The sequence below is a fragment of the Apus apus genome, chromosome 3, assembly GCF_020740795.1.
Source record: "Apus apus isolate bApuApu2 chromosome 3, bApuApu2.pri.cur, whole genome shotgun sequence".
In the NCBI taxonomy this organism is placed as follows: domain Eukaryota; kingdom Metazoa; phylum Chordata; class Aves; order Apodiformes; family Apodidae; genus Apus; species Apus apus.
This window is the reverse complement of record NC_067284.1, coordinates 21605868-21633134: the sequence shown is the minus strand read 5'-3', so window position 1 is coordinate 21633134 and position 27267 is coordinate 21605868. Positions and strand designations below refer to the sequence as shown.

The 27267-nt window shown below is 37.9% G+C and overlaps 2 protein-coding genes across 6 annotated transcripts in view; one reads left to right on the top strand and one right to left on the bottom strand.

Annotated features, from left to right (window-relative positions):
* Positions 1-17100, top strand: part of PHF3 (PHD finger protein 3) — a 46700-nt gene extending 29600 nt beyond the window's left edge. For all 5 annotated transcript variants that reach the window (XM_051616245.1, XM_051616248.1, XM_051616246.1 and 2 more), the window contains 11 exons: positions 166-343; positions 2683-2833; positions 3289-3445; positions 4470-4586; positions 6775-6906; positions 7493-7619; positions 8127-8322; positions 9112-9259; positions 10180-10269; positions 11512-11707; positions 12900-17100. In XM_051616245.1, coding sequence (XP_051472205.1) covers positions 166-343; positions 2683-2833; positions 3289-3445; positions 4470-4586; positions 6775-6906; positions 7493-7619; positions 8127-8322; positions 9112-9259; positions 10180-10269; positions 11512-11707; positions 12900-15076 — 3669 coding nt within the window. In that variant the 3' untranslated portion in view covers positions 15077-17100. The remainder of the gene's footprint in view (positions 1-165; positions 344-2682; positions 2834-3288; positions 3446-4469; positions 4587-6774; positions 6907-7492; positions 7620-8126; positions 8323-9111; positions 9260-10179; positions 10270-11511; positions 11708-12899) is intronic.
* A 2309-nt stretch (positions 17101-19409) lies between these two features.
* EYS (eyes shut homolog) overlaps positions 19410-27267 on the bottom strand; it is a 686220-nt gene continuing 678362 nt past the window's right edge. The window contains exon 40 of the mRNA XM_051613735.1: positions 19410-20608. Within this exon, the coding sequence (XP_051469695.1) occupies positions 19410-20608 (1199 nt within the window). The remainder of the gene's footprint in view (positions 20609-27267) is intronic.

Here is a 27267-nt window from a genome sequence, read left to right as displayed (position 1 = left end):
TGTTCAGTAACTTTTTAGAAAATACTGTATGATGGTGGGTACATCCAAGGAATTCGTTGTACAGGATAATTAAAAAGAAGAAAAATGGGAAGAATGTGTGGTAATTATGTAGTGGTTTATTGCAGCATTGAGTAGTGTACTAACACATGTAAATGTTTATTGCAGGAATCTGGTGATGGGAAGAGCTCTTCTGAATCCAGAGACTTGGATCTTAAAAAAGGGCAACATCTCCCTGTTCGAAAAGGATCACAAACTGCTGTAATTCCTCGGCGGTCCCCTGAAGATAAAAATGAAAAAATAAATAAGGAGTCCCTCAGTGTGGTGGAAAGGCCCACAAAATCAGGTAGTGAGGTTTGGTGAGACACTCCACACTGTAATTCACATACATTCAGGATGATGACTGACTTTATAGTACCAGTTTTTTTAAACCATGTTTCATAATGCAAGTCATGGTCATCTGTTTGTTCCCATTATGTTTATGATCCTTATTTCTCATTTTTTTTTAAACTTTTTTTTCCTCAGGTAAGTATTTCCTGTGTAGATGTGTGCATGTTTCCTGTTAGAATAGTAGAAGATGCTCACATAATCAAGAACTAAACTGTATTACACTTTATTTCATATTGGAGAAAACATTGAAATACTCTTCCATAAAATACTATTAAATACTTAATGTACACTCTCATTGCTATATAAATTGCAGTTGGACTTACTGATGTCTTTTGCTCAAAATGGAAAATAATAGGATTGACTAATTTCAAAGAGGAACATTGTATTGCACATTAACCATCAGATTTTCTTGTACATTTTACTTGCAAGGTTTGAAGGGGACCCATTTCCCCTCCTAGCAACCTCTATGCCCTACCGAGCTCCCTTCCAGGTAGCATTATTCTTCTAAGTTCAGGGTATTTTGGGACTGAAATCTCGGCAGCAAAGCTATTGACAGTTTTTGAGAACTGTGTCTTTAGCTCCAAAACTCAAGCTTTGATTTACTGTCTAAAAAATATAACTTGCTCTTCTGGTCTTTTGCCAATGCTGATGCATTCCAGTAACTTTTTGGTGGAGGAGAGCAATTTTAAAATGTCAGGGTTAAGTGTAAATATAAGTATTTTATACTGAATGGTATTTTACTAGACTTAAAATACCTTTTTGTTCAGCTTTGAAATTCTGAGCCACAAAATAATTTACATCCTTTTTTAACTGCAAATTACATGGAGTAAAGACTCTTCTGGCATCCATGAAATAATTATTCTAAAATACATTGTTTGAACTAAGAAATGACAGAAAAGATTTTTACAGTGATGATTTCAGAATATAAGTTAATCTTAAAAATTATTTTTAACAGAGGGGAGGCTTGGCTGTCTCTTTTGGGACTATTAGCTAAAAATACTAAGAAGCGTGTTAGTTTTAATCTCTTAACTGCTTTCAGTTATGCTTATGGTGACATTGTTTATTGCTAAGCTTGCCCATCGCTTACCTGTTACAGGACTGTGTTTTCAGATGTGAAGGTTTGCCATTTCCCCAACCCTGTTAGGCTACAACTTTGGAAAGGCTGTAGTCCAGTTCTTCATCCTCCTTCTGAGGAGATGAGCAAAAAAATGTATTCATCAAATAAAAGCATTATTAGAGCTGCTTTTATTTAACAAGCCTAGCGTATGAATACTTCAGATCACAGCACAGAATAGCAATCAGCTACTTCAGGTCTATACCATCTAGCTGGGGAGGAAGGGCAAATCAGCGATTTTGATAAGCATTATAGTCATCTTGATGATCCAGCCATGCAGCCTGCCTGACAGAAAAGGAAATCTCTCGTTTTATAGCTACTTGAAAATGTTGTTAGTTTACTCCTATATTAATTGCATCTTAAGTTGCTCTCAATAATAAAGTCTTCATTTAAGGATCCAACACTCAAGTTAGATCTTTGTCAGTCTTCAGCTGCTTTTTTTCAGAGTAGAAAGTGAATAAATATTTTTTTCCTGTAGCTTTTGTAATAGAAGCCTATTGCTCTAAATTAGTGACATGGTCACATGCTGAGGCAAGTGAGCTTTCAGTTGGTATTCTGAAAATTGAAGCTTGAAGGAATTTGGGTTTTTTGCTTTAATGATTTTAATTTTATTAGGAATTTCCATTATTTATATTATTTATAACTCAGACCTTACAATGGCTTTGTTTAGGAGTGTCTGTTACCTGAATCAGAAGCTAAGATTATTATACTTGAAATAATTTTGATACGTAACAGGTACAGAAATGCTAAGTTTAAAGAAAAATGCTATTTTGAAGTAACGTTTAATATGCATATAGTATGTGCTTCCCAGTATATTATTTCTCAGTTTACTCATTGAAATATTAATCTGTGCTATAACACAAATTCAGAGTCAAAAATCCTACTTAAGATCCAGCTAATTAGCGTTGATCATCTTGATTCAGTCTATAAGAAAATACCTTAATCAAAGGGCAGAAGTCCTGTTTGTTTCTGCTAAGGAAGTTTCTTCTGGATTAATCTGTGCAATGCAAAATCCAAACCAAATAAGAAAAAAAATTAACAACCACCCTGTGAGTCCCCTCCTTTTCTTTGAAGATGAATTCTTAGGAGTTTAAAAATAAAACTTCATTACATCCAGTAACAGCAAAGTTTTAACAATGGCTTGAGTCACTTACAATTTTTAATTTTGTGTGTTTTGATAGGTGTTCATGAGAAACAAGAAATTAAGAAAAAGAAAAATGAAAAAGGATCCGTTAGCGCAACACACCTGCCAGCCATGCCAGCTTCCAAACCTTCTGCAGATCAGATAAGACAAAGTGTCAAGCAGTCTCTGAAGGAAATCCTGATGAAAAGGTAAAGATACTTGAAGGGGGCCTACAGGAAGGCTGGGGAGGGGCTTTTCAGCAGAGAAGATAGTGATAGGACAAGGGGTAGTGGTTTTAAACTGAGAGAGGGGAGGTTTAGGTTAGACATCAGGAAGAAATTCTTCGCTATAAGGGTGGTGAGGAGCTGGAATGGGTTGCCCATGGAGGTTGTTGATGCCCCATCCCTGGAGGTTTTTAAGGCCAGGCTGGATGAGGTTTTGTGCAATCTAGTCTAGTGGTAGGGTTCCCTGCTTATGGCAGGGGGGTTGGAACTTGGTGATCTTTAAGGTCCCTTCCAACCTTAATGACTCTATGATTCTATTCTATATGTTATTAAATTAAATTAGTATTTTTTGTTTGTAATTATTTTCTTTTTGAAGGCAGGGAAAAAATACTGATTATTTGAAAGCATTTGGTAATTTTTGCTGTTGTGTTCTCTCACAGATTGACAGACTCCAATTTAAAGATTCCTGAGGAGAGAGCAGCAAAAGTTGCCACAAGGATTGAAAGAGAGCTGTTTTCTTTTTTTCGGGACACTGACTCAAAGTATAAGAACAAATACAGAAGCCTAATGTTCAATCTAAAAGATCCTAAAAATAATGTATGTATTATATTTCTGTTACACTTTGCAGAAATCTTTTGTTTGCTGCAGATTAAAGGAATAATCTTCTGTGTAGATAGAATATTAATCCTTTCACGAATTATCCAGTTTGTTGGGTTTTTGTTTTTTGGCAGACTTTCCCATCTCTTTGATGTTGTTTGGCCTCTTGAGCACTCACTGTTCTCTGTTTCCCATCATTAATTCTTCAACTGCTTGCACCCAGTGGTACTTTTTATAGTGGGATTTCAAAGTGTAGTGGATATAGCTTGCCTAGTTTAAGTGTTCATCTTCACTGCTAATCTTTTGTTTGCATGTTCCTGGCTCCCCCATAACTCTTTCCTGTTTATTTAATTATTTTTGTTTCTGCCCAGTAGCTTGTCTCACTGTGCTTTTTCATACCAGATTTCTCAAGCTCAGTCTTCACTCTTTTCTGCTCTCTATGAGCCCATTATTCAACATCATACTTACCTCCTCTACTTGTATCTTTTGTTCCTATTATCAGTTAATCTGATCAAGTTGCTTTGCCTATAATATATTACTATTACAAGTAGCCAACTGTAAATTATATGAACAGACTAACTTCTGTCACTGCCTTCTCTTTGCTCATGCTGCTACAATACATGGGGTTTTTTTACCCTGGAATTCACAACAGTCAATCAAGAAACACAGACATCCTCTTTAATACAAGCTTCTTTCTGCTGTGCAATGCAGGGGATTTGATTTGCACCTTCAAAAAATTAGTCTTGAGTTAATTGCTGCAGTGGACATAAACTCAGTATCTCCTTTGGAACAACAGTTAATTATAAGTCTTATCATTAAGGGGGATCTGTAGATACATTCTTTTACGTAGAATAAACAAAACTCTAGAGATAAGCTTTTTATCTTTGAAAATCTGCTACTGCTTCCTACAGTGGGAAATAATTACAAAAACACATGATCCATATAGCTGTGTAGAGTATGTTGTTTATTTCCTTCTTTGAGCTGGTTTTGTCTTGATAGCTTAAGGTAACTTTTCTTCTTCTAGATATTGTTTAAGAAAGTACTGAGAGGAGAGGTTACTCCAGACCATCTAATAAAAATGAGCCCTGAAGAACTGGCTTCCAAAGAACTGGCTGCTTGGAGACAGAGAGAAAACAGACACGTGAGATTTGTTAACTTTTGGTGTTTAGTTGACTGCCTAAGCATGTTTATCTTCTGTTTTCTGGTTGAGGTTGTGTAGAAAGAACAGAATGCATGTTGCACAAAGTAACTTTGACTAATCAGGAGGATCTCTAATTTAATTAGTATTCAAAACCCAAAGGGGTTGTTAGGACAGAAGTGAAAGAAGTGTAGTAAATTCCTGAAAGGGGGAGAATGTGCATTTTTCCTTAGCTGTGCAGCTTTGTTGCTGCTTGCTCTTTTTTTCTTCTGTCTCAAGACTGAAGGCTTCTTTGTCCTTATTTCCAAAAAAATTCTAAAGCTCTCACTGGAGCTTTATAGCCACCAGTTTCTTAAAAAGGTAGAGATAGCTTTTTGGACAAACCAAACCAGTGTTGTTTATAACTCACATACCAATGGAGCATGAGAATTCACCGACCAAGAAGTAAACCTGAAAACTTGATCTGCCAGCTGGAAAAGCAGTGTAAAGGAAAAGAAAACCTCACAAAAACAAAAAAAAGACTCAACCAAAGGGTAGGAAGCTTACTAGGTTAGTTTAAGCATTACTTTTCTTGAAATAGAAAGTCATGCTGTATTTATACCTGTATTTACAGGAAAAGCAGGAATGTAAGGAGCTGTATTTTTATAGAAAATTACTTTTTCTTAAATGCTACCCTGTTCATTAGGCAGTTTGTCCAATGATAGATAACTGTAGCTGCTTACAAATGCCCAGTTTGCAGCATGAAGTTTTATGGTTTACAAAATTGGATTTGTGTTGGCAGAATCTTTGGTTTTATACGCCACTTCATAGAACTGAAAGGCACAAAATTCCAGTAGTGTTAGCTGGTATGCATCTTGTATTTGGGTTTTATGGTACTAGGAATTGTTGGCTAGATTAGATTACTTTGATAAAAAATTAATGATTAGTTATTGAAACATAGAAATAGATGGAAATTCATCCTCTTGAATACTGTGTGCTCAGAATGAAAGAGTGTTCAATGATAACTGATTCAGTACTGTGGGATACTGTTTCAGAGACTGCAAGTTGCATTGCAACATTAAGTATCCCTGTTTTTTCTTCCCCTTTTCTTTATGTACTGTGACTAGACTTGTTTATGAAACATGACAACATTTTGCTACTTCCTATAGAAAAACAGTTGCTGAATTAATGTATCATCTCAAAGTAGTTTTGGGGGCCTAGAAAGTCAGGAAAAGCTTGTTTATTCCTTCGGTAGCTGTCTAAAGCCCATCTTTTGTATTACATCTTCCTTATATTTATTTTGTTGTTGTAATATCCATAAAATACTGAAAGAAGACCATACAAAACCATATTCCACTGCTGTTTCCTTCAAAACAAAAATTTGTGCTTCTCCATAATTGCTGAAAGGTCCTAAATATTTCAGAGAAATACTTCAGCATTTCTAAAGGCTGAAATGGAATACAATGTGTAAAGTAAATAGCAACTTACCATTTGTCTGTTATTTTTCTGTTCCCTATTTAAACAAGACTTTGTGACTGCTACTTACTCATTTATTTATTTTTTTAATTTTTGCAATATGTTCAGAAGTCACTGTAGGTATTTGGCAGACAGATAAAGCAATTGCAGAGTTCTTGTTTCCTTATGAAACCAAGCTTAAATATTGGGGACAATGAACACAAGCTGTTTTTGGTTTAAGAAGTAGAAATTTTCCTTAAGAAGCAATTTTAGGAAGAATGGTTTGTTTTATTTTTTGTGACAGAGCAAAGCAGCAGTGCTGATCAGAATTAGCATATCGGTTACTTTAAAAGTACATTAAAATGCTTTTTTGAGGTAGAGTGTTAGATTTATGTACTCAGAAACAAACTCATAGAAACAATAGAAATCTATATGCATTTATGTCCTACATTACCCCTATTATAATGGGAAAAGAGTTGATGCATTTTTTTTTTCTTTAGTTCTTGGAAAATCAGAATGGTCTGCTTTATAACTTGTTTAAATACATTCCTGATAAGTCCTGTCTTTACTGTAGGTGGAGTTAGACTGGCTGCTTGTGCATTTGCTTTATGAAACTACCTGACACTTGCCAAATAAGAAAATACTCTTTTTCCCTCAGAGGGTTTCCAAATTGCAGTCCTATTTTCTGTCATTATATTTGTGCATTTGCAAATTTTATTGCATGGAAGTAAACATAAATAACTTCCTGTTTTTACAGACAATTGAAATGATCGAGAAGGAACAGAGGGAAGTTGAAAGAAGACCTATCACAAAAATTACTCACAAAGGAGAAATAGAAATTGAAAATGAAACACCAATAAAAGAACAAGAGGAAGTAATGGAAATTCAGGTAATAAAGAAAACTGGCAACACGACATATTTAGTTCATAGATAATATGCTTGTAAAGTGGTTTGTGCATAATTTTGTTGTTCAGATTTGTAATTATACATTAGGTCTGTTTTAAGTTTAATTTTTCTTTCATTCTCACTGACTTTCTCTTCTGGGCCTGGTGATTTTTTGTTTTTTTCCGAGTTGTGTCCATGACTGTATGATGAATTCTGGCAATAGCAGAAAATATTCTAAATCTTACCCAAAAGATGTTTAGGAATACCAATTCATTCTTTTAATGCATTTGTAGATTTTGTGATAGCCTTTTAGGCTATACAGCTGAAGTGAGAGGTTTGTGTCTGAAGGGAAGAAAATACTGTAAAATATTTAAGCAATAGGAAGTTGTCAAAGCCCCACCCCTGCAAACATTCAAAGGCAGGTTAGATGGGGCTCTGAGCAACCTGATCAAGTGGGAGGTGACCCTGCCCATGCAGGGGGGTTGGATCTAGATGATCTTCAAGGCCTTTTCCAACCCAAACCATTCTACGATTCTATGAATATTAATAGAGGAAAAAAGGCTAACTGAAATGTATTTGACTTTTCTTAGGAACCTAATACGAAGTTGTTTGAGAAGTCAGAGGAAGCTGAAAAAGAAGTAAATGAATCTTCATCTCCAGACACCACAAGTCAACATAAGAATCATCTCTTTGATCTTAACTGCAAAATCTGCATAGGTAATTTTGAACTGTATGTCAAAATAAATACATAACGTTTGTTTAATGCTTTTCAGTCATAAATCTCAATATACCTCAAGAATGTGAATAAATGTGGTTTTTCTTTTTTCCCTAGTTTGCTGACAGAGATGTGGAAGTAGCGTTTTACACCATAATTTCCAAAAGAGGCTATTGAAGTGATAGGCTATTGGCATAGTGTTGTCTTCTATTTAGAAAAAAACACATAAAAACGCAGAGAAAGGAATCCCTTAAATGACTGTACGTGCTGTTATTGATGCTGCATTTCTTTATCCTGCTGTATTACACTGGCAATATTTATGTGTAATACTACATAAATATATACAATGTGTGAATTTATACATTGTATAAATACATATAAAATGTATGATGTCTTTATCCTGTCCCACTTAAGTGATAGTATTTCTGGTGTGTCTTCCAAGTCTTCAGAGGAAGTCCTCTTGTTTTTTCAATAAAAAAATAAGAAGCATTGCAATTCATTCTCTGCAGGCCGAATGGCACCACCTACTGATGATCTCTCTGCGAAAAAAGTGAAAGTGTCTGTTGGAGTTGCACGGAAACAGTCGGACAACGAAGCTGAGAGCATTGCAGATGCCCTTTCTTCAACATCAAGTATTTTAGCTTCAGAATTACTGGAGGATGATAAGCAAGACTCATCAAAGTCGTCGTTCACACCTCTCCCAAAGTAATAGAAACTGTAGAAACAGTACCTTTACATGGAAGACATTATTAATCTTGTTAAGCTATTATGACTAAAGCTAATTGTTTTAGTGACACTTCATTAGTCCATTTTGTGTATTTGAAATTGTGCACCTCTTCTTAGGAATGGGGTTCTCTGCTGGAGTAAAAGGTGCTGTGCGGTCATAAATAGTAATACTACATATGTTGTGATCACAAACTTCTACTTACTACTTTTTCTTTTGGGGAAAAGTAAATTGTGTTATATTTTCTGGTGCAAAAAGGTCTAAAAAGGTGCATGAATTGAAATTTAAAATGTCAGGATACAGACTTCATGTTCTATTTTGCTGCTAAGCAATGTAGTATGTACAGTGCTGCAGCTGAATGTGTGTGTACATACCTGCACATGTGCACAGGCTGTATGCCGACTTCTGCCCCCTCCCTGCAGCAGGGGAAGATCTTACCGGCTCTGCAGAACCTATATGTGTTTGTCTGTCCTTTCTGGTAGCATTTCATAACTCTTGGACTAAATAACTTCTGTGTTCTCAAAACATACAGTAGTGAATTAATGTGCTGCTTACCTGACAGTCCTTCGTGTAACGTTTATCTCCTCCACTGAAAGACAAGAAACATGGTTATCTGCCTGTCTCTTTTCATTGGCTGTCTAGTATGCTTAACTTAAAAAGAAAACAGTTGATGACTCTGAAGTTCTTTTACAAAGAAAGATAATGGTTTACATATCTTGCATTATACAACATGTTCTAACCAAAGTGGCTTTGTGTTTGTTGTTTTTTAGGTCAGAAACACCTGGTACCGTGGAATGTGAAAGTCTGTTCCTTGCACGCCTGAATTTCATCTGGAAGGGTTTTATAAATATGCCTTCAGTGGCAAAATTTGTTATTAAGGCTTATCCAGTTTCTGGCTCATTTGAGTACTTAACAGAGGTACTTATGTTTACTGCAATGAATGAAAAACTTAATTTATTAACTTCAATGACTTGTTTGCCTTGCAAGCTAATAATAGTATAATAATGAAAAGTGGTGATGCATGGTAATTGTCCTGATAAAGCATTTGTGGGAGGGCATAGGTTAGGGTATGTATTTGTAAGTAAAGTATTTTTCAGTTCGTCCTACATGGACCCATGGTTTATCAGGATTAAAATTATTTTACATATTTTAAGATGTTTTGAGCTCATCTCACTGCAAGAATGTTTCTTGAGGATGAGCAGCAGCATTTCTAAAGCTGGTTTTAGAAAATTGGTAACTGTTTCCTGTTTGTTATGGAGCATCTTCTGTAGTACACAGAAGCAGGGAAGGATAGGACAAAATTTGCTGCTGAAATAGCCACCTTGGTGGCATCCATTTTCTGAATTAGAGGTGAGAAAATTGTAGCTCAGTTTTGAAGTGAGAGCATTAAACAAGAGAATGTCTACTTGTGGTCTCTGCTGACAGTGTGAGAAGACTTCTTATCTACTACAGAAACCTGCATAATAGGGTTTATTTTTTTGTCTGTCTGGTAGCAATTCTGGTCCTAACCTGTTATAAGACTAAATTGTCCCTTAAAAAATAAGTTTGTGTAGTGCTCTCTTCATTGTAGTAAATAATTTTGGGGAAAGTATGGATGAACAGTGTTGAATGATAACTGATTTAGTACAGATCATTAATTTTGCACTGCAAATCTTAATTTAAATATCCAAACTTTAAATTAGTTTGTTTCTGCTGTTGTAACTTCTACTGATACTTAAAAATCATAATTTAAGAACCGTAAGAATTAATTATGTTTTGAATACATAAAACAGATACTAGATGAAGGATTTACCACAATTTTTACATTAGATTCAGATTTCTGTTGTCCTTTCTCATAGGATTTACCTGATAGTATTCAAGTAGGTGGCAGGATATCTCCTCACACTGTCTGGGAGTATGTAGAAAAAATCAAAGCTTCAGGGACCAAGGTAAGAATTTTACATATTGAAGACTTGCTGTTTTGTTTAATATGCATCCTATTCATCCTATTCCTATTTCCCCCCCCTGCCCCTCCCCCCCCCCCCCCGGAACATTGGCAAAACACATGACACTTCAAGGATAACTGGTGGTTTTTTTGAATGGGATGGATGACAGCTGATGGTGTTTATTTTCTTGCTATCTAACCTTAACCTGCCACATGCTGTTTGACAATATTTGTATTCATTTGAGACAGTAACTCAGCATGAATCTCTGGACACCACTTCACATAGCTCAATAATTACAGTATGCAAAACCATCTCAGTGGTTCTCTGCTGGACCTGTCCCACTGTCTGCAGTTGTCCTTGAGTGGGAGAGCCCAAAGCTAGGTAGTATTCTGCAGATGCTGTCTCACAAGTGCCAGATAGAAGGAAATAATTGCTTCTCTTGGCTTGCTGGCTGCTCTAGTTCTGACCCCCAGCATGCGGTTGGCTTTCTTGGCATGGATGAACTGCTGGTTTTCACTCAACTTGTCCACCAGGACCCCTGTGTCCTTTTATGCCAAGCTGCTTTCTAGCCAGTCAAGTGACCTGGCCTGTCCTGGTGCATGGGATTATTCCAGCTCAAGGTTTAATTTGGGATTTGCCTTTGCTGACCTTTGTGAAAGCCCATTTTTTCAGTGCTTACCCTCTGAATGGCAGCCCACGCTCCTCCACATATTGACCACTGTCCCTAATTAGGTGTCATGTCGGTTTTGCAGTCTCCTGTCCCATCTTCCAGGTCATTAATTAAAATAATTAAGCAGTATCAGCCCCAGCATCGACTCCTTAGCTGGGCTTTGGTCATCATTCCGGGATCTGAATACTGATCTTCCCCTAGTATTAATGGGTATCTCAAATACAATGGACTACAAAAGTAAAGCTTTCTAGTAATTTTAAGAGGGGTTGGGAATGATTACTTGGAAGCTGGCATGCTTCCCTAAAACTTGTTATTTAGCTGGCTCATAAAATGTTGGGTTTTCTGTCCTGCAACACAATAAATTTTTTACACTAAATTATTTTTGTTTTCTTCAGTTCTTCTTAGTTATTTTTGGCCCTTTTTCTGCTTCTTCTGTCTCTTCTCTTGTTCTCTCTGCCTCCTTGGGGCTTTTTCTCCTCTGAACTGTGCTTTTAAATTAAGAGCCGTCACTAAAACAATTAAAATTTCATAGAAAAATGGATCTGATCATCTTTTTCCCCCTCTGTTTTTAACAGGAGATCTGTGTGGTTCGCTTTACCCCTGTAACTGAAGAGGATCAGATCTCCTATGCCTTGTTGTTTGCCTACTTCAGCAGTAGAAAGCGTTACGGCGTCGCAGCTAACAACATGAAGCAAGTGAAAGATTTGTACCTCATCCCTTTAGGTTCCTCAGACAAAGTCCCACATCATCTTGTGCCTTTTGATGGGCCTGGTAAGTACAGCTTGGAATTTGGAATTTTATTATCATAATGCTACTTAAAGAAGTTTAGAACAGAAATATAAGAGAAAATTAAATTTTAAAGTGCCAGCTATTATGTTCAAACATGCCATGAGTTTCCCATAGTATTATATGAGTTTTCTTGAAAAGACATGAATTTCTTGTTGTAATATGATTCTGATACTCTTTAAGTATTGTTGTTGAAAAGCTTACTGCCTGCATCTTCATTTCAAGTTCTTTATTCTGCCTCTAACCCAGGTGGCTTTGTAGGTTACAATCTCAGTAAAGTCAGTGATGTGAGTGAACTATAATAGCTGTGTACTGAGTTCCAAACTGATACCTTAAAATAGTATTTTTTGATGTACTAATGTATGTAATGTACTCATTCCTTTTTTTCTGAAGTGTTCAAACTTTCTTAAAAAAACCCCAAAATACTACAACAACAGAACCAAAAATCATGGAAAATTTAAAAAACAGGTGGGCAAGGAAGAAAAGAACTTGTCATGGCTCTTAGTTGTTCTGCTTACACCTGAGTTACTTTGTATAAATTTATTTTGATTATAAAAATTTGTGGATGATTTCTTCTTTTGAGATAGGTGGGGGCTGAAAGAGAGGATGAACTACAACTCAAGATTTTTTGCAAGAACAAAACACATAATGAAGAGATAGTTAATCTTATACTTTGACACACAGTGCCTTCCTGAAATGAGGAAAGCCATTTTGGAAAGTCAGGCTTGGTAAACTTTGAAGAAGGACGTCTAGCACAAATTGGTTGGGAGACTTTGTGGTGCAAGTGTGCTAGCCACATTTTTTTTCCTCTTGTGCTTTGCTACCACTGTTTCAGACTGTAGCTGTGTTAGCTAACATGTTGTTTAACTTCTCCGCTTTTTCTTATGTGACTAGATGTCCTCTATATAACGCGGTCTTGTATTCTATATTTGGACATGTCAGTGGGTGATACACTGCTTTAAGAATTTTTAATTTCCAGTGTTTGAAGTAATAATTTTTACATAGGAAATACATTTTTTATTAAGTATTGATTGTTGTGTTTAATGATGGAAATTTCAAATGTCATAAAGTAAATAATTTAGCTAATACATTGTAAGAGCATGGGGGTTATTTTTGTTAAAATGATTGCTTTAACCAAAACAAGGAGATGATAAATTGCTGTTACAATTTTGTGCAGGAATTGAAATACATCGACCAAATTTATTACTGGGATTGATAATTCGCCAGAAGATGAAGAGGCAGATAACTGCTGTTACAAGTGTAACTAGTAGTTTTGTGGATGAAGGTTCTGAGAGTACCTTGAGTAACCTGCCACCAGAGAAGAAAAGCAAGCCAAACAAACCTGAAATCTCTCATGAGTTGGCACTAGAAGAAGAAGAGGAAAATGATTTTTTTAATTCCTTCACAACTGTGCTACACAAGCAGAGAAATAAGCCTCAGCAGGCTAATGTAGAAGATGCTCCGGCAGCTATTGAACCCTTGGTGGAAAGCACCAAACATGAACCACCAAAGCCTCTCAGATTTCTTCCTGGAGTCCTGGTTGGATGGGAAAATCAGCCTTCTACTCTGGAGCTAGCGAATAAACCTTTGCCAGTGGATGATATCCTTCAAAGCCTGTTGGGTACAACAGGGCAGGTATATGAACAGAGCAAATCAGAAACAAGTCCCAGTGAAGACACACCATTATTAAATGAACAAGCAACTTTAAAAGAAGAAAACATGGATGTTGCTGATGTAACTACTGAAGTTAGTGAAGGAAAGACTGGTTTGGATGATGTACAAGAATCCACTAATGCTACTGCAACTGTGGATGCAGCAGCTGTAGGAACCTCAAGTTCTGCAAGAAGTGCTTCGTCTTTGGTAGGGCTGAGTCTTAAGGGAAAACCTCCAGATGTCTCCACAGAAGCATTTTTAGCAAATGTATCTGCACAGTCACAGAATAAAGAAACTGAAGAAAGTAAAGAAAATGACCTAAAGCGGCAGTTACCCGACAAGGATAATGTTGCACAGGAAGTCAGAAGGACTGCAAATTCCAGCTTTTCTTCTTCCTCATCAAATGCAGGGAAAAAAAACAAAGAGAGCAATGTTAATGTAGGCTCTGCTGAAGGAGCCACTGCTAATACCTCTAAATCACCACCATTTATTAATCTTAAAAGAGACCCACGACAGGCAGCTGGACGAAGCCAGCAGAGTAACGCTTCAGAGAGCAAGGAAGGAGACGTTAGCAGAAATGAAGACCGACAGAACGCTTCAGGAAATGATCAGATGGAACCAGAGAATAAACCAGCTTCTGGAGAAGTGGGCTTAAGCCTGTATCAAAGTGATGCCCAAGCAGAGACGCAGTACAGTTCAACTGCAGCAAAAGCAGATAGTGCAGGTGCATCGCAAGCGGAAGATGCCAAACACTCGCAGGAAGATCCGCTGATGCAAAACATCGAAACAGTGAACTCGTTTAGAAGGGGACCGGCAGCAACTTCATCTCATTTTGAAACTGAAAACTCTTCTCGTTCTGAATTTATTTCCAAAGTCCCAGGCCCTATTACAAGTGGCACATTCTCATCTGTTAGGCCTCCACAGCAGAATTTTCAGCATCCTAAGTCTAATCCACCTGGATTTCAGTTTCAATCTCCAGCACCACATAACTTCCCTCCCCAAAGCAACCCTATGTTTGGATTTCCTCCTCATTTGCCACCTCCACTTCTTCCTCCTCCAGGCTTTGGCTTTCCTCAAAATCCAATGATGCCATGGCCACCAGTAGCTCATATATCAGGTCAGCCACCACACTATGCTGGACCCATTGCACAAGGGCTACCAGTGGCTCACAAACAATCAAGATTTTTGGGGCCAGAAAATTTTTTTCAGAATAAAGACAGCAGGAGACCAGAAAGACGCCACAGTGATCCTTGGGGCAGACAAGAACAGCATTTGGAGAGAGCGTTCAACAGAGGAAAAACTGATCAACACAGACAAAGGTTTTACAGTGAATCCCATCACCAAAAGAAGGACAGACATGAAAAAGAGTGGAACAACGAAAAATACTGGGAGCAAGACTCTGAAAGAAATAGACGCAGAGACAGAAACCAGGAAAAGGAGAGGGAGAGAAAGGGTAGAGAGGAAGGACAGAGAGACAAAGAAAGATTGCGATCTCCACACAGTGATAGGTCTGCTGATGGAAAAAGCCCCAGAGAGACTAGAAATCCAGAAAAAAAGACAGAGAAGCCTAAAAGTGAAGAACAGGCTCATGAAAAAGATAAGGAGAGGGAGAAAAGCAAAGAGAAACATAGAGAACGAGAAAGTGAAAAGAACAGAGAGAGACATAGGGACCACAGTGACAGAACTAAAAGCAAAAGGTAAAAAGATGCAGGCAGCCTTTTAAAATTCTATTTAAATAAACTGTTAGAGCAATGTTGTAAAACTTTGTATTAAAAACAAACAAAAAGCCTGCTAGGATTGTGCCATCTTTTTTATTCAGTGTTGGTGTTTTGCAGAAACAAGTCTGTGTTTTGGTACCAGTCGATGTACCAATACTCATCCTTTTTTTTCATTATACCAACTGTCGCTAGAAGTAGGAGTTTAATATTTTTAAAAAATTTACATTGCTGTATATTCAAAATTTTTAAGATTCCTTTTATTAATATGCAATAAAAGCTTAGAAATTTTCTTGCTGATAAAGTTGGCTTTAGTCAAGTCTGCAATATAGTTGCTGCCTTTGGTAATTTGTGCTCTCTTCTGTTTTAAGATGCTCTGGTAATTTTAAAGGTGAATTTCATACAATAACCTTCTTTATAAATTGCACTGTTTTTAAAGACCTGTAGCAAAGCCTCAGAATCCACACACATTACAACAAAATATAATATGCTCAGTGGTGTGAAGAGTTGGGGTTTTTTTTTATAAATTATTCAGTAGTACAATAAAATAATCAAGTGTATTTCATTAGTTTTTCAAGTATTTCCTAAGCATCTGAAGCAGTTTGTGACCAGAAATTGGAAGGCTGAGCTGCTCAAATGTTATTGCTTTAAAATGCACTTGTTTTAATAAGAAAGCATTTTTAACCTAAATTCTTGGAAATATGATTTGTTGTAGTAAATTCATTTCTCCCATCATTTTCCATGCTTCAAAAACTTGAATACCTAAGCTTGTACATTACTTTGTGTTTTGCTATCCTTTTTACTGTAAAATGTAAATATTTTAAGGGATATTTTGATTCTAAAATGATAAAACTTTCTCACATACTGTGTGTGTTTGATTTCATAGGTGTAAAACTGTAGGCTAAATATGGATATAGCAGTTACAGGGTTACAGAATGTCACATCTGTTGTACACTTCATGGCTTGGCTGTGAAAAGTTTTGAGGGGTAAAGGGGGGTGGCAAGGGCAGAGAAGGATGTTTGCACCATTGGAACTTTGAGTTAATAGGTATTTTGCAGTGATTGCTATCTATCCACTGATGCAAAACAGAAAGCAAAAAAAAATAATCTCCTGCTCGTACACTTCTTGAAATACACTGGTAATTTTCTTGAGTTTGTCAGAAACAACAAAAAAATTGCATTATATAAAGAAAAACTTAGTTCTGTTCTGTTTTTCAGTGATTTGTTTTTTCCTTTGAGTACATGACTTTATGTACTGAAGTAGCATTTTGTATTTTGCTGTGGTTTAAAAACACACAAATTGTTAGTTTTAATTACTATCATATTTTAAGGTAAAACTTTACTTGGATACCTTGCAGGTAGCTTCATGGTCAAATTGACTAAAATTAAAAATCTTGCACCAAATAATGGGGATAGCAGACTTTTAATAAGTAATTTGACATGATCAATAATCTTTTCCACATTAATTCCATGGTCTGTATACTAGTGTTGCCACTGAATATATCTGGTAGTATTATGCATGTGTTGTGTTGTTTAAATATTTACATCAGGGTTCTTTAGACAGAGAAGTGCACCAAGACATTGTTCTGGCTTTTGGAGTAACATGTAAGTTGGCAGCTCTGTTCGTGAAGATTTTCTTTTGATCCATTCAAAAGTCATCCGCTCCTGGTCCATTGGTGATCTGTCTCTCATATTCACATCCATTTGTGCTCTAAAAAGAAAGGGGAGCAGTGAAAATTGCAACTGTCTGTACAGAAGGGACAGGAGTGCTTTCTGCCAGATCTACCAGAAAACATTTGTCTGGAAAGAATATGTAGACATTTTCCAAGTTTGCCAAGTGCTTTACTGTCTGCCTCTTATATGTAGAACCTGGAGAGAGCCACAGTAAAACTGCTCTTGAGGAAGAGTTTTGTTAAGAGTTCAAAATTAACAGGCAGTGACAGTTTCCAGGATTTGGTCCTAGAATCTGAGTTAGTGTAAAGAGAATAAATCCCACTACAACAGGAATAAAGGATGTTGTCTTCTCTGTTGCCTTCAGTCACTGTCCTTCCAATACTCTTGTTAGCTGGAGGCACTCTGATTACTTGTTTTACACTCAATTGCTGCTCAGACCACAAGAAGCAGTTTGCACTGATGAGGAACTGGCAGTACACCAGCAGTCCCAGAGAGAACAGGATAAACCCTAAATGTGCCCCCATACCCAGCATCACATGGCCATAAAAGGCCCTCCTTGGAGAAACTGGAAGAATCTGGAGCCAGCTTGGGCTTCATGAGCTGCCTGTTGGGAAGAGCGGGGAAAAAAAGCTGTATTGCATCAGGCTGATCACTTGAGGGTTCAAAGCAGATAAAGAGGATAAAAAGAACCTCACAAAGAAGTTTGCACATCCTTATTAAGACATCTTGGGGTAGTTCCATCACCACCGTAGTTATCCTCAAGTAATCTGTGAGTGACTTGGCAGTGCAGTCATTGCTACATACTAATTATGGTTATGTCAAGAGTAATGTGTGTTTCCTGGTTTTACTGTGCTTACTGTCTCTGCTCGTCAGCTTTATGGAAAGACAAAAACGCCCCATCAGAAATAGCTACTTGTTTCTGATAGGTGCCCACTGTATTTGGAGAATTTCCATGTGAGGAGCTGATGATTTATTACGTGCTTTTGAGCCAACAGCAGAGTAAAAAAGGAAAATACAGGAATCAATCACTATTATTTTTATTTAATGGTTATACATTAAGACAACAGTCAAATAAGTAATGTAGATACTATCATAAATCACTTAAGCACATTAAGATATAACTTGATTTATTTTGGTTTTACTGCTCACTAAAGTTTAGAGTATTACTGAGCTTTTACAGAAGGAATAGAGTTTTTGCATATTTATATGAGGAGCTCTTTTTACTTTTGACATTATAAATCCATGAGGAAGATAGTAATGAAAATTGAATTTACTGTGGCCAAGACATTGGTTTAGTAAAACTTCAAAATCTCATGTAGGGGTATATAGACCAGAAGGGTATAGCTAAAGGAAAGCAGTTCTTAGACTTTCTAGTTTTTAAGCTGTTAGGAACTGAAGTTAGTGGTAGGCAGACTGCCCTGTTCCCACATTCCAGCTGTGAATGGTTAAAACAAGTTTTCATGTAGTCAAACATGGGTGGCCTCTGCTGCAGAAAAACAGCAGGCATATTTATATATCTGTGCAGTAACTATGTAAAATACCTTTTCTGCACTTTAATTATTTTAATTTTACTGTTTTAATGTGAAAACAGGCTTAAGTTCTACCTTTTTACTTAAATGCAGACGAGATAGGGACTTAGAAGGGAGGGAGAAAAACTTCATGGAGTTAACAAATGCAGACTGGTGTTACGATGTTAAAAATTCTCATTGCAATAAACATGCTTTAGCCCCAAGTGCACCTTTTCTTCCCCTACCAATTTCAGTTTTTACACCTGATCTTAATATTGCAAAATTGTAAAAGAGAAACTGCATTCTAATAACATTTAAGTGTTTTAGAGAACCAGGAAAGTTGCTTGTTCTCATAAAGCAACAACCATATAATACTGGATTAATGGTTGGCTTTATAAGCTAATTAATACTTTATTGTCTACAAACACATTTCCAGTACAATAAAAGAAAAAAAAAAACCTGCAGAATTTGTCATTATTTAAAGAAAATACTGAAGAGTATCTTTCTACAAGTAATTTTATGAGTAAACCATCACCTCACGTGTTACACATGCTATTAATACTCTGCATTAATAAAACTGTCCCTGATTTTTATTTTATTTTTTAAGTGCTTCCAGAGGTCTGTGAAGATGAACCAAGGGCTGGAGCACCTCTCCTGTGAAGACAGGCTGAGAGAGTTGGGGCTGTTCAGCCTGGAGAAGAGAAGGCTTCAGGGAGACCTTACAGTGGCCTTCCAGTGCCTGAAGGGGCTACAGGAAAGCTGGGGAGGGGCTTTTTACAAGGGCTTATAGTGAGAGGACAAGAGGTAACAGGTTAAAACTGGAAGAGGGTAGATACAGGTTAGAGGTTAGGAATAAATTCTTTAGTGTGAAGGTGGTATTACACTGCAACAGGTTGCCGAGGGAAATTGTGAAAGCCCCATCCCTGGAAGTGTTCAAGGCCAGGTTGGATGGGGCCTTGAGCAACCTGATCTAGTGGGAGGTGTCCCTGCCCATGCAGGGGGCTTGGAACTAGATGATCTTTAAGGTCCCTTCCAATTCAAACCATTTTATTCTACATTGTTTTCTTAGTCTTACACTGTCAGCTAACACAAGAAACAGGAGGAAAAGGAAATTAATCACTATGTAAAGAGTTTTCAATTATTTTCCATAATTTCCATCATAAACATTATACCCTTCTGCTTTAATTAGCTGAACCTTCTTAGAATCTTGGAAGAGCACAACATCTTTAATTTTACCAATAAATTCCTTCTGAAAAAGCCCTGCAGTAACTATTTTGACTTTCCTGCCAATTTCAAACCCACCAAAGTAACAAATGCCACCATAGTTTAAAGCAGTGTACTTTCTGTCTGGATCAATATCTTCAAAAAGAATTAGCTCCTCATCAAGATACGCCTTAATACAAGTTTGGTTTTGAACTACAGTAACAAAATGCCATCTGTCATCAGAACAGGTGGAGTGTTTGCTATGAATTAGAGGAACAGAGATTCCTTCTCCAAGATTAATCACAACTTTTAATGTTCCATTGGCAAGACCAATGGCAAGGAAATCATTATCTTCATCTTCACCTTTTCCCATCCATACTATTAAGCCTTCAGTTTGACTGGTAGTAAAATTTACAGAAATGCGGCTATTCTGGAGGTCTCTTTTTCCATAATAAGGATCTGTATATTTGATGTAGGAGTTGCCAACAAACTTGGCTATGAAAAATGTGATTTTTCTGTCACAGTACTTACCTGACCAGCCTAGTGCACATACACAGATATATGAAAATGAAGTAGATTGAGGAATACAGAGAGCTTGAGCCCCACACCTGTTTTGTGAACAGTGGATTGGTTGTTCACATGTGCTCCCTACCCATTCTTTTGGGCAAGAACAAGAAAAGCCTGAGTTTTTAACTTGACATATTCCATTGTTTTTGCACACTGTGTAACCACAAATGGTTCCATCACAGTCACCAACGTTGGCTCCACCTTTGGGGTCAGTCACGGTAAGCTTCAGTTCCCTGTTGTTTATAACAATTTCTCGTATACAACCGGTGAAACCTGTGGGTTCATTTTCTACTGCCATTGTGTTGACAAGGTTTAAGGAGGATACTCCTCCAACAAAAAAATCTGTGTGCGTGTCTAGTGCATTCATTCCAGGAGTAGCTTTTTGAGTCATGTTGATGCCATCCAGGTCCAGGTAGCCTTCAGTACCAACTCTTCCTGCTTTGAGCGAATGCCATGTGTTTCTATTTGCAAGGACCTTCTGAAAGCTCTGTAGAATGACTGTCTTGTCTCCAAGATTGTAGCGTAACTGTACAAATCCATTTAGTAATGATATGCATAGAAAGTCACCTGTAAAAAACAGTATTTCACAGTTTTACTTTTTAGTGGAAAACAGGATGTTCATAATCCTGATGCTTTCAAGCCTGCAGTTCCCCATATCGGTAACATATTTTCAGTAGCCTTGTATCATCACCATGTACAAACCACACAAATGGAAATGTTCCCTGATGAGCCTCTCACGGCCTTTTTTTCTTTTCCATTGTTGGAAACTAAGTTCATGTTTCCTTGAAAGAAAGAAGCCAAACATTCTAAAAAGCTCAGCTCTGGTGCAGAGACTAGGTACCTGTGAGATACAAGGAAAGAGGATCACTTTGGCATCTAAGGAATGTGAGTTGCTGTTGCCAAACAAAAAAGAATCAACTTTTGGCCAAGTTATAAATAGCAGGATACTCTCAATTTCTGTATGCTGAATAAAGGCTGGGGGGATTTGTCAAGTTTAGTGCAATGAAGGTTTGTCTGCACCAAACACACTGTTTTCCCTGAAGCTACTTTTAGTGGGGATGTTTTGGGTTTAATAATCTGACCACTGTAGGAATAGATCAGGTTTTTATTGAATTAGTCTTCTGGAGGCCTCCATGACATGAAGTATTAGCAGGGAGTTACCTTTTCCTCTACTACCAGTGTTTCTGGCCTTACAGGAACTATAAAAGGAGTGAGAGTACCACTTTGAAATATACTTGTACACATGAAGAAGAAAAGCTGGGAAAGGTAGGAAACGGGAGCTGTAAAGAAGGTGTGTAAGGGCAGAGATAGTCTGAGTGGGTAAGGTGATGGATGGAGAAGAGAACAATGGAGGAGTCTGCAAATGAAAGTCACAGTTTTAAATTATGTTTATTTTTTTTTTATTGCCTTTGGAAATACTGGGCATAAGGTTGTTGATTTTTAAAAAAAGTATAAATTAAATTAATAAATGTAAGCTTTCTCTCCTGGTAGTTGCCAGTAAAATTTAAATTTCATGTAGTATTTTATTAAGGAAGAAATACTTTTAAATTTGGAAAGTACAATTTCCTTAAAGATTCAGCAGGTGGATCTGTTGGTAGAATGAAGTTTGATTTCTTGGGCGTTTTAATTTTTTAGTATATCTAATCCTTGAATTACATTACTTTTAGTGAAGTTAAAAATGAATGGCTTAATTTACTGGAGTCTTGTGGAAGTTACTAAAATGATACCTCTCTTTTCAGCAATCATTCAAGCTCCCATTCAGGAAGGGTGGAGATGTTTCAGTTGTATTACTGGCTCACCTTCCCTGCCTGACACCCACAGAAGAATGAGAAGGCAGCTGTTCCTTTTTCCAGCTCCAGTTCTGTGATGCTAGAGCTCTTCCTTCTAGCTTGCTAGTTCCATTTCTGAAGTTTTACTTGACCTGCATTTAGTGTTCTTGTTTGTTTCTACTTTTTCCAGAAAATAAATACAATTCTCTCCACTTGTGGTTGCTCTTGCTCAGTGATGTGGCTTTAAGCTAACTTAATTTTTCAGTGCACTGTTTGAATGCACTCATCTCGCTTGTTTGAGCAATGTGCATAACCTGCTTGTCTGTTTCTTTGATGAGGACCTCAATCTTAGGGTCAGAAAGGAGCATCGGAAAAAGTTTCTGAACTACCTCTTTGACAGCCTTCAATCCTCTCTTCTTCCCAGACATGTGGACTTGCTTAAGAACATGAATACTCATTCTTTGCTGTCTAGGAAGAAGGAAAACATCTGACCAGGGTTGCTTGCTCATCTGTCTTGTAATCAAGAGCTGAAGAAGCTGGAACTTCTCCAAGACTTTCTGGTCTGCAGAGAAGGTTTTTGATAGCTTTACACATTTGACAATGATTTGTCTGGGATGACATTAGAGAAGTGTGCTTCAGTGATATCTAAGGAAAAATGACAATTTCAGCAGTTAGTCACAGTGCTTCTGACTCAAGCCTAACAATGTCTAATGTTGCTAATATACCTGCAGTCAGTTTTGCAGTCTTGGTGCAAGAGCAAATCTGTATTCCTGCATCTGCTATTTGTAGTGTATACAGAGGTTATGGCTGAGTACTCTGGATTATAACACAGATCTGAGGCCTCTCTTCAAATCTGAGTAACTTTTATTCTGCTAGTTGTGAACAAAATTAAAACTTCAATTTCAGTTCTTCATGATGCTTTCAAGAGACTTTCTTATTCCCTTGGTTAGACCCTCTCTTTTCACAGATGATTTGCTGGCTTAGGCTTTTGCAAGAACAGCAGAGTGTTGAGATAAATTTTATTATGTGGATATTGATCCCAAGGTTCAGCACAGTATTTCTCCATGAAGTTTATCGTGCCATAGGTACTACTCGGGGACTGACTGAAAATATTTTAGGGCTCTAGTATAAGGTGCTGCATGCTCAGTGTCCATGAATCTTCTCATAGTGAAGGCAAATTATGGACCTGTCTTTGTTGTTCTTCCCTTTAGCAACCAGTGACATTTTCAGCAAGGGACCTCAGTCTGCCCTGTCTCTGAGGGACAAGTTGCACAGCTGGAGCCTGTGCAAGCTTAGGCCCTCACAGGAATTGCATCACCCTTACAAACAAGTGGCATCCTTACAACTGAATTTCTTGGCAGTTTCAGTATGGAGACCATGAAGCACGGTAGTTTCCACTGTTTCAGTCTGGACATTATTCAAACCTTAACTGGGGCCAGAGGTTTTTCTGAAGACGTTTGCTTTTGTTAAGCGTGAAGGTGATTACATCCTCAGTTCTTCCAGGATGAGACTTCATAGCTGGTCTCTCTGGCAAGTTCAACCTACATGCAAGACAGACAACTTCGCTTTCAGCTTTTTCAATTAGCATCTCATCTACCATGGACTATTTATCTGCATCAGAAGTATCATCAAGAAAAGCAAAAAGCAGAGACTCCTGAGGCAGGCACTCACAGTCATTACTGTGTTGTGCTTGCAAGCCTTTGCCTAGCATGTGGGATGGTGTGCACAGAACTGTAAGGCAATCTGTCTCAGTACAGTTGAATTTTCTTTGGAAATAGGCTATTGTAGCTTAGCTGTGGCTTGAAATGGCAACATGTCAAGACCATGGGTGTTAGATAACATCTTCAGTGGTTACATCATTCAGTTCTGTTCTGATGCACCTTCCTGCCCGTCGTCTTCCCTGTTTCAGTAGAATAAAGAGGGGATTTTTACAGTCCAAATGCTAAAAGATTGTTTCCTTGTCTCCTCAGGGGAAGGGGATTATGTAGCAGGTGTTCCCTTAAGAGAACAGTTCTGCACTTAAATACACTACTACTTGCAAACCCTAGCTCAGGTTTTTCACCAAACGCCTGAAGGTCAAAGTTGCTCCACCTCAGGGTAGATTGTCTCTGTTCCATAGTAGAAGGCAGCACTCCTAAACAGGTATCAATTTTTCTTCATCACTTTAACTTTCAGGTTTTCATTTTGTGAACAATTCTCACCTTCTCCCATATCAGATGTCAGCATTTCCAGAAGCCAAGTCAACTCTATGTCCTGAGCAGTCAGTTCCTAAAACTGGAAGTTAATGAAGTCTCCTCCTATAGGTGCATCTGACTGCCTCTGTGAGATTATCCATGATGGTATCTGCTTATCTGACTTCGTATGGTGGATTCTGAATGTGTCACAAAAATTTTTAGCTTGCTACTAGTCTCAGTAAGTATGTAAGTCTGTAAGCAAGTTGGTTACAGTCATGCAGTTCAATTTAAAATTTTCTCAAATGGTGATAATGCCCTTTCATGTTCAGCCTTTATTTAGACCTGCAGGTGTGTCCGTATATCCCTGTCTTGAGAGGGCATCATGCTTAAGCAGTATCAGGTCACCATGTTTTTATGTTACCAAAGGAAACTCATCTACATCATAATGTGTCAAAGATTTTTACAGTTGGAAACACATGGTAGGAATGCTGCACTATATTTTGAGATGCCCTATTCATGCCAGAAGCACTACCAGGCATTAGCAAATGCTATAGTGATACATTTACACAGCTGTATTTGGCAAAGATCTCTGCAGCTACTGCTTCAGTATAAAATCTGCCCAGTGCTGATATACTTCCTAGGAGGACTGAATACAATGTCAGAGGATCTTAGGCTGACAGGCCACAGGCAGGGAGGGTATCCTGGATGGTATTTTGAACATTTCTCTTTCAGGGTCACTTCCCCACAGTGACTCAGTCTACCTCTGTGCTCTGTGTGTGTGCGCATACAAGGTGAACCCTTTATTACCTGTTAAGAGTACCTGAATTTATTCCTACACTTCATTGCAATTTGACAATAAGAACTTCCATTAGTTTTTAAGGCCAAAGGAGCATCCTTTCAAGCAACTTCATAAGCAGTCTTCTAGTCAGTGGTGTTGACCTTTTTGGTGCTGATGTCATGTCTCAAGTGATACAGAGATCCAAGTCCCTCTAAAGTCTGTTTGCTTGGAACTCACTGATTAGTTAGTTCCTGGACTAAAGGTCTAGATTCCTTTACAAATATTTGTAAGACATCTGATGCTTCTCCTTTTTTCTCATCCTGTGTTACAAAGCAGAAGCCTCTGTTACGATATTCTGTTGAGGACAGAGGCTTTGATAAGCTCAGTGCTTCAGAAGCTTCTGCAGGGTTGGTGTCTCCAGAGCTCTAGACAGTGGTTTCCTGGTTACAGAACACTTGTGTTCTTGGTTCCTTCAGCCATTTCAGAGCCCTGGGACAGCATCTCTGGATATATGTTTGTCGGCCTTAGTCTATGCCTTCTGTTGCTTTTACCTCACCTTTCCTTCCTCTAGCTTATGGCCACAATGTTAGTTTCTGTCATTGTGGTATTGGGTAGCATTTCCCCCATTCCACCTTTTTTTCAGAAACATTTATTCATCATTGGGACTGTCTTGGTGAGAGAGTGAACATTTGAACCTTATACTTCATAAGCAGTAACATTCCCAGGAATCATTCCCAGTTAATGAAAAGGAACTCTCTTACCATAGCTTGGTTTCAGTATATGCTCATCTTTGATTGAAATTGACCCCTTTAAGCCAACATAATGAAGTGCCTGTGTCTCCAACAGTAATATTGCTTCTGGTTGGTACGATGCATCATACCTCCAGATGTATCTTTCCTCACTGTTCTTCCTTGCCTTGCTGAACTCAGTTCACATTGCTTTAATTCTTCCTGTTCTTTAGTTCTCCCTTCACTTTGCTATTCTGCATGATTTTCCAGGGACCCAAATCATGTCCTTTTACGCTGTGACACTTTATGTATTCTTCTAGGAGCAGAACTTTGCTAGTCTAGTAAAGGCTGAAAGAACCATGTCAACCTCTAGCCGAATGGTTGTACTCAGTGGCTAAGGAAATTGACGCACTGGGGTCTCCACATGAGAGGGAACCTAACCGACCAGTAGTCGTCCCTCACAGCTGGTCTCCTGCACACTTCCAGGAGCCCAAGGCCAAGGAGAGAAAGCAAAACAGAAGAGGGAGGCCTATAAATGGGTAGAACAAAAGAACAAAGGACAGAGAGAGGAGATGAGCCTTACTGCCACCTTTCTGCAGCCTGTGCTGCTAATTGCTAGCCAATAGCACAGAAGCGTGGTTGAAGTTTGTTGTTTTCTGCTTAATCTCTATCTTTTATTGCCTTCCTTGTCCTTAGGGTTTTGTTAACCTTGACTCTGTCTTTGCCATGGTCTGAGTGCATGCACACAGACAGGTATCAGTCAGCTGACAGGTTATAGCAGCTTGTTGCAGCTATTGTAACTGGATCTTCTATCTAGTGATGACCATAGCCAGTGCCTCTAATGAACACTTAGAGGAACCACCCATGGATATGTTTTTGTGCATTATTACAAAATGGTTCTACTTCATGTATGGAGTTGCGTGTCAGCTAATACAAGATTGAGAACAGGTATTGAGCCAAGCCTGTAAATCTCTCAGACAAGTAAAAAATCACTATGTCAGCAGGTAGATTCCAGCTTTCACTTGGGAGCACCATCCTGGAACAGAAGAGGATAGCTAGGATCCAGACCTATCCTGCAGACACATGCATCTAGAAGGGACAGGCAATTATCTATTTGTAGGTTATAACACTGAGCCTCACCTTCCAAAAATGCTGCTCTCCTTGGTAAAGAAACTTTTTTCTTTAGTCACCCTGGCATATTTCAGCTGCTAGAAGGAGCCACCTTCCTCCTTGGGCAACCTCAATTTGCCAGCTTCCATTTTGGTTTGCTTGCCAGCAGCAAACAAGTAGTAACAACACTTCATATGCAACAGATTTCAGGACAATAGGGATGCCTATTCTGTCACACAGATAGCTGGCAACTCTGCTTCCTACAATGCTAATTTAGTCCATACAAATAATCTCAAAACTAAGGACAAAGCAGAAATATGTCCCTGTCAGTTAAGGAAAATGGCTGCCAAGAGAGAAGACTTAACCACTCTGTTCTAAATGTGGGTGCATAACAAATTAATTTCTGATTAGGAAAAAAAACACTCCTCCACTGTGGGTATTCTAGAAATTCTACATATTTTCAAAAGATTTTAGTCCAATTCCGTGATTCAGTTTTCACCATAAGCATTGTCTTGGAAAAACATGCAGACATCACACACCTCTACTGGCTGTTTCTTATTTTTATGCTTTATGTTTTTAAACTGAAATGCCTTAAATATCAGTAGTTAAAGCTCTGAGGTTTTCCAGACCAGGTAGGCAACATAATCCTATTAAGAGAGAGACAGAG